This window comes from Branchiostoma belcheri, unplaced genomic scaffold (genome assembly GCF_001625305.1).
Source record: "Branchiostoma belcheri isolate BF01 breed outbred unplaced genomic scaffold, Haploidv18h27 scaffold198, whole genome shotgun sequence".
NCBI classification, from domain to species: Eukaryota; Metazoa; Chordata; class Leptocardii; order Amphioxiformes; family Branchiostomatidae; genus Branchiostoma; species Branchiostoma belcheri.
This window is the reverse complement of record NW_017803468.1, coordinates 119,912-134,347: the sequence shown is the minus strand read 5'-3', so window position 1 is coordinate 134,347 and position 14,436 is coordinate 119,912. Positions and strand designations below refer to the sequence as shown.

The window sequence follows — 14,436 nt, the reverse complement described above, 5'->3', positions numbered from 1 at the left end:
GTGATGCGTCACTCAGCCATTTTTATTACTAAGCAATTAATCATTACAGACATTTCTACTAAAGCATTTCACGCGAAATCACTCAGCTCAAACACACATACACACACACAATCACACAGACATACACACACACACACACACACACACACACACACACACACACACACACACACACACACACACACACACACACACACACACACACACACACACACACATAAACACACACGCTTACACACATACATGTGCATTACCACCTCCACTACTACTGCCACCAGACACCAGACCGTGATCATACTGTCACACAAGCAGGTTTACGATCTTCTTTTACCTCAGTTTAGCGATGCTACATTGAATAATTCAAAATATATCATCCCAGATTGGAAATAATGTCTAATGCAAATGCTCTATAAAAGTAAAACAGTAACACCTGTTACGTTACCTGAACAAGCTCAGATCGTTATGCGGCGGGCGGGAGCACAGTTGTGTGAGGATGGTGAACGTTACCTTCCCCGCCTAGAGAAATTTTGTTGTGTCACATACAGAAACGGGCGGAAAGTCCCATGCCTCGGCTTCTATATAAAACCTCGGTTAAACCCATCACACAGCAAAACCTTCCACCCGGGGATTCCCCACCGTTTCGGTCACGGGGGTCAACCTCAGGTCAACAGCACAATAGGATCACTTCAACACACTTCCGGGAGAAGCCATTTCATCTATATTGTTGCAACTTTTATTTCTAAAAAGTTATCTTTGCTAACGTTCTATAAGCGATTATTTATTTCTTGTTCAGAGAACTATTTTGGGGCGTATTAATCTCGTACTGCGCGAAGTGACGAAGTTCTATATGACGAAGGTAATTCCCCTCACTCACACAACAGTGCTGCGCCATACATTTTAGCCACGGCGTCAAGTTCACGCCCTCAGGCCCAGTTTTACCCCGTATCTGCGCAATTTAGGCCTTGATTTCCACTTCACAACGCCAGAGTATAGTTAAACATCTGCGATGTCGACTCAAGTGAGTATAACATTCACTGTTTTCAGTTTGAATTTTATAGTCATTTAGACCTTTCCCAGGTGCGTAAACAAACACTAACAGGTGAACGTCCCTCCTTTGTGCTGTAATGTCGCAAAAGTCTCACAAATTCAGGGAAAATATCAACGATGAATTACAATCCAACACCCTTAAAGTATGTATGGATCATAAGGACTTGGGATTACCCTAAATATGATTATCGAGCGCCCGGTGAATTGTAATCAATAGTTCAACAACATGTAGCGCATTCTACTTTCACTTTCATAAACTAGCCACAAATTTTACCCATTATAGACCTTTATAGCACATTTAACGGAATTACATATTATCGATAATTTATCAACATCGGTTTATACGTGTTTTAAACCACCCTGTTATGTTGGTATGGGCCTATGCTACATGTATACATTTTAAATAAAATTCGAAGTATATAGCCAGATTTACTATAATGATACTGTTGACCCTCGCTGTATAGAAAGAAGGGGTATCGGTGCACATGTCGAACACGAAATAGATGTTGTTTTCGCTCGTCGGTACAATTGGTTGGGTATTTTGGGGTCGGAAAAAAGATCAAACAGGGACACCTTCTTAGCTCTACCAAGATTTAGAGGCAGGTGGAAAGAGCAGAAATTGCCCAAATAGACACTGCATGCCAGGGTCCGCTAAAGGACTACAGTTCATCAAAATTTGCTCGTTTAGTGGACTAACTCTCATGGCAAGCTATCGGTTTATTTGGCCAATTTTACTAATTCCAGCCGCCTAAGAAGTCTGCTATTGGCTACCTCCGGCCGGGGATTTACTACAATTTCGTTCCTAGGTCAATGACCGAGGTCCACGGGCACATTAAAGTCACTTCTGCAAGCTTTTTGAACAAGACCTTTCTTCGGAGTGATTGCTAATGTTTTACAAACGATTGTTTACTTCTTATTCAAAAGACCTGGTTTTTGTGGCGTATCAATCTTACACTGCGCTGTTTTGCGACCATGCAGCATGCATATACGTATACGTAGCTGCATGACCAAGGGGATTCCCCTGACTCATTTAAAAAAACTGCTGCGCCACATATTCTAAACGAACCATTTACCACGGTGGCAATTTTACGTTTAGAACCTGAGTATCTGAACAATTTAGGCATATTTAGTTTTAACCTTGATTCTATCCACACAACGGCTGTGTACGGTTAAAGATCTATGATTACGAAGTCAATTTATGTGAGTATATATCACTCACTATTTTCACTTTCATAGTCAATTTACCTATGGACCTTTCGGGTGGGCACTACACGCAAACAGTGTTTCTCTTTTGTACCGTCGCAAAAACCTCACAAACTCAAGGAAAACCATGAAAATAAGAACGACGTATTACAATGCAACACTCGTAAACATGGACTGCATTTAATGCACTGAATATGATGACATACAACCAGTAAATGGCAAGCATTAGGTCAACAATATGCAGCATATTCTTCTTTCTCTTTCGAATCACTTTCGCCGGTATACAAAGAACGGGCTTTGGCACATTTAAGGGTTCGTTCAGTAAACCGTCATGATAACACATAACGGTGAATTTTATACAGTGTCCGACAATTCATCAGGGTAATATACTAGTTTATAAATGTTTTGTTCCCCTGATCCCTTGTAGTGTTGTGTACGAAAAAGAGAAAGGGACACACATGTCCAACACGGAAGAGGTACTTTTTACATTCTTTGGTACAATTGGTGTGGAACTTTTCTGTTTTCCTGGGTGTTTAAAGTTAAGGTTATGTTTTGATGTTAAATTTTGATTGTTGTTGTATGTATCTTTACTTTCGCAAAAAGAAAACTTAGGGGGGTTGCTCTGTTTCTTCCTCTTCTTCTCTAAATGCATCAGGTCAATGACTTGAACAAGACGCCTGTAACCATAGGAACTGGTGCTTTTGGCATACGCCTCATGGTGTTCTGTTACATACAAGTTGTAGGACAAAGTTTGAGGCGCTATTCATTATGTATATGAATGCATTTACTAAGAATAAACAGGGCAGTAGTTTTAGGCTAGACCATCTGAATGCAAACATTTTGCAGGTGCTTTGCCAATGTTACCTTTTTACTTTTCACATACTTTTATTGATGTGTATGATTTCAATCATGACGGTATTTCTTTTTAACAGGACCAACGTACGCCTTGCACCGATGCCTGGATGATTGCTGAGTATCCAGACAAACCAAGAAACGTCCACATCCCCAGGAACAACTACCAAACAGCCTTGAACCTGCCCGTAAACCGACGCCCGCCGGCAGACCAACAGCAGGAGTTCTCCGTGCGCGAAGGCGGCATGTGGATACATGTGTATGACCTGTTCATCCGGGCTAGCGATGAACAGGGTTCAATGCCGTAAGTGCTGTAACTACCTTAGCCAAAAATGTTACATTTTCGGGGCGTCCTAGCCTCTACTAGGCTTCGGGAAGCGGCTGGAAAGAGTAGAGTGTATTTGTGTGTGTGTGTGTGTGTGTGTGTGTGTGTGTGTGTGTGTGTGTGTGTGTGTGTGTGTGTGTGTGTGTGTGTGTGTTTGTGTGTGTGTTTTATGTGTATTTGTGTGCCAGTGTGTGTTTGTGTGTGGGTGTGTTTGTGTTTGTAGCAGCACGCCCAATTTGCCTACTGCCGCGATCTTAGACGATACAGATATAAGGATACTATTTCGGCTTGTCCTCCTAAAAACAAATTTAGGCAAATTGCTTTTATATGCTATACATAAAAGCGGCTTCGGAGTGGGGGCAAAGGAATTTCATTCCAATGTTCACTTTCGATACTTTGTTCAACAACACAGATGAACCTTAAATTCATAGTTCTCCGTTTTTGTTTACAACTTAATTTATAGATGTATCATAACGAATAATGACAAACATAATCACCGACATCGTACCGACGTTACAGCTTCAGCGAAGACACGAGGTTGAAAATCATGGAAACGATGGTCAAAATGTTCGTGCCCGACAATTCTGTTCAAGAGGACTCCCTTCCAGATGACGTATTGGTGCCCATGCAGCCCTAGTAAGTATTTTGCATACATGTACATTTCACATAACGTATATAAGTAACAGTCCGCATTCTCGCATTGCAGCAGCGACATCTAGCTGCAGTGGGAAGTAGGACCGGTCAGCATTTCCGCTAAGGCCGCAGCAGATAATATTTATGGATGACACCAGCACGCGCATTAATTTTCCCTGATTTTGGAAAAAAAACAAGACATTTGTCTGTTGCCATGCCGGAAGATGGATTACAGATAACTATAAAGAGAGGAAACAAGAAAAGGCTCTGATTTCATGTTTTGTTTCTTACTTTGATGCAGTGATATGTGATGTTGGCTGTGTATATGTGATGTTCCCTCTAAATCAAAACCATTTGTACAATGAGTCAAAATTTCAAAATGTAGGGACCTTGTTTTTTATCGACCCGCCTTGTTTTTCCTTTCGCCCGCTCGCATTAGATTTGGAGTCTGTGGAGAATGTCATCCATAGAATTTACTTGCTGTGGCTAAGGAAGGTGACAGACGGTTACTGAAACGTTTGTCAGGCCTAGGTATAAACACTTGACTGTGTATCATTGCTAAGGATTTTGTTATCCAACTCTCTTCGAAACTTTCAATACAGCCTTATATTCAACATTAGATAAACAAAGCAGATTGCAAAGGCAGTATATACTATTGTTTTGCGGGTATGTTTACAGGGGCGGCCATGTTGGATTTAACGTCATGCGGGCGCCATATTGTTTTTGGTTGAAATGTGACGCAATGCTTCTGCTGGAGGCACATTTATATCGCATCAGATGTTTTGCTAACCTTTTTTTTGTCATTCTATACGCAAAATGTCGATGAAACGATGTGATTTGATGGTGTCATTTTTGCGCTCGAATAGGATACAATTTTCCTTTTTTTTTCTACTTCAGTAGGGACATGGATTCTGGAGAGAACGTGACAGTGATAACGACGCTTCCGTTCAACAGCATGGACGGACATCTGAAGGTGATCGTCGCACCTGTTGACGGCGATGGACGGGTGGACGTCACGAGAAGCAGGGCGTGCCTCAAGGTAAACGCCACGTCCGTTCGTCACTTGAGTTGGTAGTGTTGCGCAATATCCAAGACTTCAGAACCTATAAGATGGAAAAAATTAAAGAGTAGAAATTTGCAGATAGAACAGATATCATACATGGGAGTTAGTCCGCTAAAGGAGTAAATGAGTTTCGGAGGTGAAAGTGTGATATTGTTAAAAGTGCAATTACAATGTAAAAGTCTTTTAATTACGGAACATTATTCATTTATTCATTCATTTTTTTCTCATACAGACTCTCCTGGCCCCGGCACTGGACGGCCCAGAGGTGCAGACAAAGAGAGCTCTACAAGACATCCGTAACTTCTTCCTGCAGGGTTTTTCACCCACAGCAGCTGTAAGTACACGCCTGTACAACTTGGATAAGAATGGACTCTGTTGACCCTGGCCTATACCTCGTTAAGTAAACTGACCTCTCTGACCGAAAGGTTAAGCTATAGGCAGGCTAAGTGGGGCTGTAATTGTTTAATATTTGTTAAGCTATTCGTGACTCCAGGGGTAGACCCTAAAGTTGTGGTATTTGTTTGTTATGATTGTATAAGCGCCTTTCCATCCCATATCACCTAGTATTGTACTACGTAGACTGATTTGTTAGATTTGTTCTCTCATTTCTGCCATACTTTGTACCTTGTACATTGTTGCGTAATAAAAGTCATCTATACATGCCGCTGAATGTTTCGTTGTTAGCGTCTCGATAGTTAGCTTTGGTAATAGTTCATCGTTACTCCAACACAGCAAATTCAAACCAGAAACAAAAGATAACTTAAAAATTAAAAAAAAAAGAAGAGTAAGGCAGCCTATACACGTATATGCACGTTATCATGACTTTCTATGGATTCTACATACACAGATCCCGCCCACGACAGGAGAGCCACAAGACAGAGAGCCACGTGACTTGCAGCATGAGGTATGTAATAATTCATACTAGAACTCAGACTGGAACTTACAAATCTCTGTGAATAGTTTCATCAAGCTCCTGAGTTCAGTGAACGAAGAGATTCTTCTTACACAACCAATGGTTTTATTCAGCCGACGTTTCGGTGGCCGCCTCACCTTCCTCAGAGCAAATCTGACTGGTGGTGCTGCTATAAATGGGGTCACGTCAAATATTTAATACATATCTGTACAGTTACATATTCGGCTATGTGTAACAGGCGCTTTATTTTCGCAGTAACACAACCAAAACACGATTCCTTTTATAATAAGTAAGTACATAAAGCAAATGAAATCTTCTTATTTTTCTCCAGGACATGGTTCCCGTTTGCGTCCTCCTACACTTCAAGAAGTGGAGGTCGAAGTTCGGCACTCACAGAAAGATGTGCCGACTCTGCAAAGAGAACGCCGGCCCACTGTTTCACGCTACGATCTGCCGAGCAAGCTTCTGTCAAAGATGCATCAGTGTTGCCTGCATGATAGCGTGTCACATGGGTCGCTGCGTTAATTCGTCTTGCCCACTTTCTCAATACATTTGTGCCAACGATATTTGTATTCCGGTATTCGTACACGGGCGTTTGGAACCGACAGTGCTTTTTGTCAGTCTCGTTCGTTTAGTGCTCGCGCGAATACTTCGCTTTGATGCGTAGGTTGTGTAATAGCTGAGGTAGTATGTCGGCCGAACGTACTGCAACGCTTGGAAACTATAGATGGGATGTTATCCTTAATTAAACAAAGGTTCTGCCCAATATATTATACACTACTTCACTGGTTTCGCGCAGGTGCATTACGTTCTGCCGACATGCTAGCTGAGGCTTGACTCTTTCATTGGACTATTCCATCTGGAACGCCAGTAAAGCGGGGGGGGGGGTGCTTAAATCTACCTCATTTTCCCTTTCTTTATCATGTGATGATACGTTTCCCTATTTAACCCCAGTACAAACAAACTCTGACCTCTGACACATGCGCACCGTCGAACTGTCAAACAGTCGAGAACCGCCGGCCCCTTAGAAAAGGTTTCAGATGGAATCGTCCATTTAATCACTCTAGTGCAATGTCCGGTTGTGTGGACCAGTGTAAGCCTCTAGCAGTGTTCAGAAGCAGCCAGAACGAGTTAAAAATTGACCAAATAGTCAGGGTAGTTCGTCTGCTAAGGAGTACATTTGCCGCACCCTTTTGAAGACCAACTCCCCTGGCATGTTTGCCAATTTCTAATCTTTCCAGCCGCTTCCGTAGCCTGGTAGAGGCTGAAATATAACATTTTTGTACACCGTAGCAAAGTACGGCTAGCAACAAAATGTTTCTTATGCAGAATTCAGTAAGTCTAGTTTCGTTTACAAGTTTGTATTCTTTTAGATGTTGCACGTACGTGCAGATATATAGATATGCAACTTACTCTAGTACACGTTTCTTGAAAAAAAATACTTGCAAATAGCAATTATAAAGTAAGATTATAAGAATCACTATGCAAGAAGGAAATACTCACATGCAAATAGATAAAATATACATGATAAAATGCAATAGGGAAATGCAGTGTTATTTTGAATAGGAATTTGAATATAGGAAGTTTCATACTCAAATTAACTTTGATAAGTTGAAAATGTACTATTGTCTTCTTGTGTTTCTTTGGTCATTAATATGGGTAATCTAGATTTATTTTATTTTTATGCATACTACTACAAACAAATTAAAATTACACAATGGAACTAAATGTTACTCAGAAATGAATTTCTGAGTGAACATTACCACTTCGGCAAAGTCTGTCACGTACGTCGTTATAACAATGCTACCACCCGAATAGATGTATTGTTGGACCTGCTGTTTGTAATAATACATTATATGTAGCCTCGGATAACACATTAAAGAAAGCACAGAGCCATTTTAAAGTTTCAGTTGCATAAATGATTTTCCCTGTTTAATACATGTTAAAGCTCACAGGTTTTATTAGTCAATGGCATAGATCTGAATCAAAAACAATGCAGTAATCTACTAATGTACATATATATGATAAATTGGATATTCATCTGATAACAAATGCGTCAACGTTCAGAATGTATGTGTGTGTGTGTTGCATAAATACTAGTTAGTACACATGGAAGGGTGTATTTTACAAACTATCCAAGTTAACTGTTCTAGGTCCTGTCACACATAGCCGAGTGTGGCCTCCCGATCACTGCCGAACTATATTATAAGTATATTACAAATTATTGTATATTGATTTCAATGAAGACAAAAAATTCAAACATAGACTTCACTACATGGTTTATTTCACGACCAAATCTTGGATATATACAGGTATGCACGGTTATGTACATGTTATTACCGGTATCAAAAGAACTGAATACAATATTCTTGCAAAGATCGCCCCCCAGTTGCTCATCACTGATTGTAACAGATTTAGTTTGAGTTAGCTTTTTCATCAGTGGTCTAATCGTGTCCATATCTAAGCATTCGACATACCCCCCCCCCCCCCTAACATTTTGCATAAAACACCTAAATGTCTGAAAAGTTTGGAACACTATAAAATCCTGTACAGTTTTCTTGAAAAAAAATTTTTGCCATACAAGACTAAAATTCTGTATAGAATGATATAACATGAATGGGTCTAGACGTTGCCTGGGTTTGATTACTTTTTTCTGAAATCTGGTATTATGTCATTGATAGACCTTCAAACATTTAAGGAATACTCCAAATAATATACTGACTAATATACTGACTATCACATAGTAAAACATACAGTATCACGGTCTGTAAAGGAACAATAGACCTCTGCAAATGATTTTTGTTTCAAAACTGACAAACATCTAAAAATCCTGGATATGACATTGTGTTACTGATAAACCTTAAAATATCTATAGCACACTCCAAACAATATAGTGTCTATCACACAGTAAAACAGAGCCTCAGTCAAAATATATACAGTACTGCATCCTTTAAAATATAACTCTGCAAACAATATTTGTTCAAAACTGACAAAGATTAAAATATACATAGCACAAGCCAAACAATATAGTGACTGTGACTTTTATACAGTAAAATATACAGTAGTACTACCTGTTTAAAAGAAGAATAGAACTCTTTAAATGGAATTATTCCAAACTGGCAAACAATCAAACATCTATACAACACCCCATGACCATTACACGGCAACATTTGGATGTAGAAAATCCGTCACCAATTAACCTAGTACGAAAAAGATTTAAGTTTTAAGGTAAGAGTTAGCAAAACAAATTCAAAATATGCAGCACGTAACTCTCCAAACCAACAATAGAATGCCATTTGTACATATTTACATACCTCGTAGTTTTTTAACACGTTGTATATCATCTGCTCATTCTTTTTGGCGACGTCTCGGGGAGGAGCCTAATGGTACAGTATTGTGTGCAATTCGCAAGAATTCTAGGAATTGTACAGGCATTTTGTCCACAGGCATGCGGAATGTCCACAGGCATTTCTCTGACCCACATCCATGCCCACATTCCTGGAACCCTGAAGACCTGTCTGCCCCAGATGGCCCTACTTTTTGTGACCCCGGGGCTCGTTAACTATGCACTCAGGGGAGGAGTGCACTGTATCTGTCTAGACTTAAAAAGTCCAAGTACCAAGTCTTCCTCAAAATCATGAAATGATGGCAGTGCCATGCAAACAATAACCCTAACAGCAACCACCGTCGCCATGGCAATGTATGTTTTCATTGCCAGTCTTGTTTGTCATTTTTTTCTCCAAATAATCTTTATTGTAATTTCAAAGAATAAAGGCAAAGGACATGTTCACATACAAGAAAAATAAATACCCAGAGACATTTTGCAAACAATACATCAGTCTAACAATTTACCATACAGTGGACCCCATTTCAACATGTATGTATCCATTTTCCCACAGTTTTGTGTCACATATTCTAATTTGTCTTTACCTCATATGATCATATCAGAAGATCAAAATGAATTTGAAAATCAGGGTTCAAATCAAGATTCTATCAGCATCGAAGTGATAAATTGATGTGTCTGCTTTTAATCAAGAAGTAAAAAGTATTTTCATACTCAACTTGATATTCAAAGTAGTTTTCCCAAATATATGGAAACGTCATATATATCAGGCATTTCTTATAGAATGAAATGATTTTTTGTGTGAAAATGGCTATTCAGCATTGTCACAGGTAGGATAAAATGACAGATTCTTTACTAAAATAGATGATCTTTCTAGAAAAGGTTTGGTCATTAGAATGGTTATGATGAGTATTATCACCAATGGCCTGATTCTCAGATTAGGGCCCATAGCCCAGTTACAAGGCTGATGATGACGCACGTAACATAGCTGATTACGTTTGCTGTGTGCGCTGGTACAGCAGCTGAGATGATCGGTGTAGCTGGGATGTTGGGTGATGACCCTGATGCGCTGTAGAAGCAGTAGTAGATCTTGTGGCTGTTGTCGTCACCATCATCGTCAGGAGTCATGCCAGCCCTGTGTCCGTTACCCGTGTACTCAATCCACTCCTCACGAACAGTTGCTCCATCGACCTAGAAAAACAGGAGAAATAAACATAAACCTCAATAACATAAACCTCTCTTTGTATGCAAAAACAAAGTATTACACACAGTAGAGGTCGCTTAACCCTACCTAGACCGGGAGGGCGGGAGGGGGAATAAAAGTGCCCGCGCCAACTTTGATGTCACATAGCGTCTGAACGGCTAGCGCTAGGACGGCCAAACTTGGTGACTTGTCTTAAGATATTGTTAACAACAATTTGGTATCATTGGAATAAGATAATGATTTTTGTGTTGCCATGGCAACGGGTTTCTGACAGACATTTTTTTGCTGAATTTAGTAATTTTCGTTTCAACAATAGAATTTTATGGGTTTTATGTCACACATGGTTTCTAATATTAAAACATGTCATATAATTTGATGTTAATTTTATCATTAAAATGCATAATTTATGCTAATTTATGACTTCATTGGCCAAAATCCAGGATGGTGTACCATATCATTAGAACAGGTATATACAGGTTATTTTTCTTAAAATGTCATCAATACTTCAATTACTTTTTACATAAAAGGTTCATAATTATGAACGTCTTAAGTCTGTTTACAATGTATTTTAGGCTTATCCTGAAAAAAAATATTTTTGAAAATTCAAGATTGATGATCCAAGATGGCGGATAGCTTATGACGTCACCGGTGTTGCTATGGCCAACATAAGAAGTTAGTACACCGTAATATTCTGTCATAAACGCTTTTGGTAAAGTTATGTTGTGTAACATTTACTTTTCAGGGAATAACCTATCTAGATGGTTTTTGCCAATAAAATCACATAATGACGTCATATTACGTCATAACGGCATAAAAATTGTACTCATGATAAACTTTTACAAGTACACCATCCTCTGAAAATTTGGTGGTCATACGATTATTATGATAGACATGATGTAGTGCTTATGTCACATTTCCAAATGGCCGGCCGGACTGTTTGTATAAACGAAAAATTAACAATTCATATCGAGAATATACAGAAATAGTGTCCATGATTGTTATTAAGCGTTTTGTTGTCTTTTATGTCGTATTTTCCCAAAAGCTGCCCAGTCGGGCGCCGTGGAGAATTGTGACATCAGAATAAGAACACGATTGAGAAGATATTCAATTACTCTTTACCAGCCATATCACTAGAACAAATAGTAAAGAGGACTTTGCCTTGCAATGTGGCCTTGAAATACAATGAAGATATATTTGACTACCAGAGAGACAGGTGTAAGTTTGAACTCAACCAAGTTTTAATTCCCTGGACGTCTTTAAGCAAGTATGGAATAAGAAGACGCGGCCTTATTTCCTTTGTCTCATTTGAAATAATTCTGCATCAAATTCTACGGACAGATATCATAAGTACATCTTTCTGTACCTGCTGGCACTCTCCTCCATGTCTCAGCAGGTAGAAGGGGGATCTGGAAGGCAGGCGGATGGCCAAGGACGCAACCCCGTCATTCCGGCAGCAGTACTCCATCTCTGTGCTGTCACTGGCCACGTCTCCATCCGGAATAACTCCAGTCTTAGTACCTCCGGGAAATCCCAGCCGGCCCCAACTGAATCCTGAAGGTAAAAACATGCATTTTATGATTGATTTGCCCAAATCCATAGAATAGTAAATATTGAGCTTAAAATCTGCAATTATTCCTGGACAATCAGTTTTGAAAAGAGGGTAAAAAATACTAGGGTCTTGACTTGATCCCGAAATCCCTGTGATTCTGATCAATAATCTATCAAGGCGAACATGGAAACAAATTGTATCAGGGATGTTGAGTAGGTCAAAGGGGCAATATGCATATACACGTACGAACCTTCTGGACAGCTCCTATACTTAAACAAGCAGTAGCTTCCTTTTGGCCAGTCAACGTTGTCCTCGCTGTCACTGTAAGTCGTCTATAAAAACAAAAGAAATTGAAGAAAAGAAAATTCATGTATCATGACTTCACAAAAGAACTCAACATAAATATGTAATTTTATATCTTATAAGTTAAAACTTCATGGTTAATATAACTGTAATGCATTACCTTCATGCAGACCCTCTGCTTCACAGTGTTCCTGGAGACACCTCCGCTTAAATGCAGTTGATCATCCTGTGACCATTGGAAACCGTTGACTCCATTCATCCCGTACTGGCCCTCCTCAAAAGTCACAGATGACCCATTCGGGCACCCGCCAGTTGCCATGGGAAAGCCATACGTGCCTGCCGGCCAGTCTAAATGATAAGAATACGTGATATCAGATATATGTAAAAACCTTCAATTTCTATACCGTCAATTGATTTCATTTTCATTTTAGCTTCGTAATACCTTGTTCCAAGCTTACAGCGGTTATTCAGTATGTGTGTCCAACAGAACATGGTGTGGGAAAATATTGTCAGGAGTAAATTTGGTTAGTGTTTGGCAACAAACTAATTCACTCACCATAGAAGTAACGAGCCATGAAGCAATTTTGTTGACTCAGCTTGTTGTGTCCTCTCTTCATGATTTCTTCAACTCCGCCCATATCACCATTATGCCTGAGAGCGAGGATCCAGGCGACGTACGCGGAGAGTTGGAGGTCAATGATGTATTCAGCGATAATCCTCAGCTGAACAAATTAAAGTGATTGGTAAGTTATTGTTGGAATTTTGAAATCCTAGAGGAAAATTGTGAACATAATGGGCATTTAGGTACCTTGTTGTACACCTTTGAAATTATCACAACGAATTTTATTACATGAATTTCCTTTATTGTGTTGTGAATCACATTGTTAACCAAAAGATTATTCCATACTTCCAAAAGCATTGAGTAGTGTTTCTTTTTTTCTTTGAATATCTTAAAGTATACAAGGCATACAAGCATGGCATACAAGGAACCTGCAATAACAGGTACTTTTTTTACTTAGGAGCCTAAATCTTTCTTACCAATCGGATTGTTATTCAAGTAAACAGATTACAAGTGGTTTCATTTATAGATGTGACAAGGATAAATTTTGCCCAGAAGCACACACAAAAAAGCCTACCTGAATTCACATATCTATAAATCATTACACTCTAAAGATATCTTCAGTTTAGTGGTTTTAAAAAGGAACAAATCTACCTGTTCAATGGCAGTCGGATGATTCTGGCTTTTCAGTAGGTCGTCCATTATTTTAATGTATGACTTCCCATGAAACAGTGACTCGGTCCCCATCACCATGCGATGCATGTTGTTCAAGGCCTAAAGGGAACGACAAGTGATGAAAATTACTTTGTCAACACTTAACTCACTCACTCTCTCCCATAGCTTGATATTTGTCAACACACATTTGTCAATACACATAATAAGCCAACATCACTTCATACATATCAAGCCAGCATTCTGTTCTTACATTCAACTTCGAAAATAGCGATGTGTTGTTGTTGTTGTTTGAACTATTTGCTTGTATCGATAAGAATGTACTCAAATGCTATTTAAACACCTACGTACGTACCGAGTTCATGCCTCCGCCGCCCTGAGTCAGTACATTGTCCACCCACTCTTGAACGAGGTCTTCATTGGCCAGGATAGGTTCCAGTGTTCCGTTTCTTGTAATGCGAAATCGAGTTCGCAACGTGTCGAGCATGTCCTTGATCCTTGTCTCGGACTCAGCATACAACTGAACGGCTCTTACCATCTCGTGTTGCCATCTCGTCATGATGCCCAGGTTCCGTATTGCTTCATAAATATCATCGACCTTCCTCTCAAGCACGTTTAGCTTTTCCAGTACTTCTTCATGTGCTGTGTCCAGGCTATTAAGGATATTAAAAACAACTCCTGCTAAGCTGAAGAGAAGGTCACTCACGAAGCTAGCAACTTCCTGTAAAGAAAAATGTACAATTTATGTGGCACAATTATCATCGATTTTT

At 39.5% G+C, this 14,436-nt stretch overlaps 2 protein-coding genes across 4 annotated transcripts in view; one reads left to right on the top strand and one right to left on the bottom strand.

Moving 5' to 3' along the window:
• The first annotated feature begins 803 nt into the window (after positions 1 to 803).
• On the top strand, positions 804 to 6,533 carry LOC109468273. Its single transcript, XM_019766528.1, has 7 exons — positions 804 to 1,018; positions 3,183 to 3,406; positions 3,947 to 4,063; positions 4,958 to 5,099; positions 5,356 to 5,471; positions 5,971 to 6,027; positions 6,368 to 6,533. Exons 1-7 carry the CDS (start codon positions 1,007 to 1,009, stop codon positions 6,531 to 6,533), a joined length of 834 nt encoding a protein of 277 aa, XP_019622087.1. The 5' UTR covers positions 804 to 1,006.
• Positions 6,534 to 9,791: 3,258 nt separating this feature from the next.
• The window catches only part of LOC109468288, a 20,770-nt gene continuing 16,125 nt past the window's right edge, over positions 9,792 to 14,436 (bottom strand). For all 3 annotated transcript variants that reach the window (XM_019766542.1, XM_019766544.1, XM_019766543.1), the window contains exons 12-18: positions 14,022 to 14,387; positions 13,649 to 13,768; positions 12,992 to 13,157; positions 12,596 to 12,783; positions 12,383 to 12,464; positions 11,947 to 12,134; positions 9,792 to 10,570 (exon numbers count right to left, since the gene is read on the bottom strand). In XM_019766542.1, the coding sequence (XP_019622101.1) occupies positions 10,313 to 10,570; positions 11,947 to 12,134; positions 12,383 to 12,464; positions 12,596 to 12,783; positions 12,992 to 13,157; positions 13,649 to 13,768; positions 14,022 to 14,387 (1,368 nt within the window). In that variant the 3' untranslated portion in view covers positions 9,792 to 10,312. The remainder of the gene's footprint in view (positions 10,571 to 11,946; positions 12,135 to 12,382; positions 12,465 to 12,595; positions 12,784 to 12,991; positions 13,158 to 13,648; positions 13,769 to 14,021; positions 14,388 to 14,436) is intronic.

Excerpts from the sequence above, each read along its gene's own strand:
- LOC109468273 (XM_019766528.1), top strand. Across the intron at positions 3,407-3,946 it reads GATGAACAGGGTTCAATGCC|CTTCAGCGAAGACACGAGGT; the intron begins GTAAGTGCTGTA and ends CCGACGTTACAG. Across the intron at positions 4,064-4,957 it reads TTGGTGCCCATGCAGCCCTA|TAGGGACATGGATTCTGGAG; the intron begins GTAAGTATTTTG and ends TTTCTACTTCAG.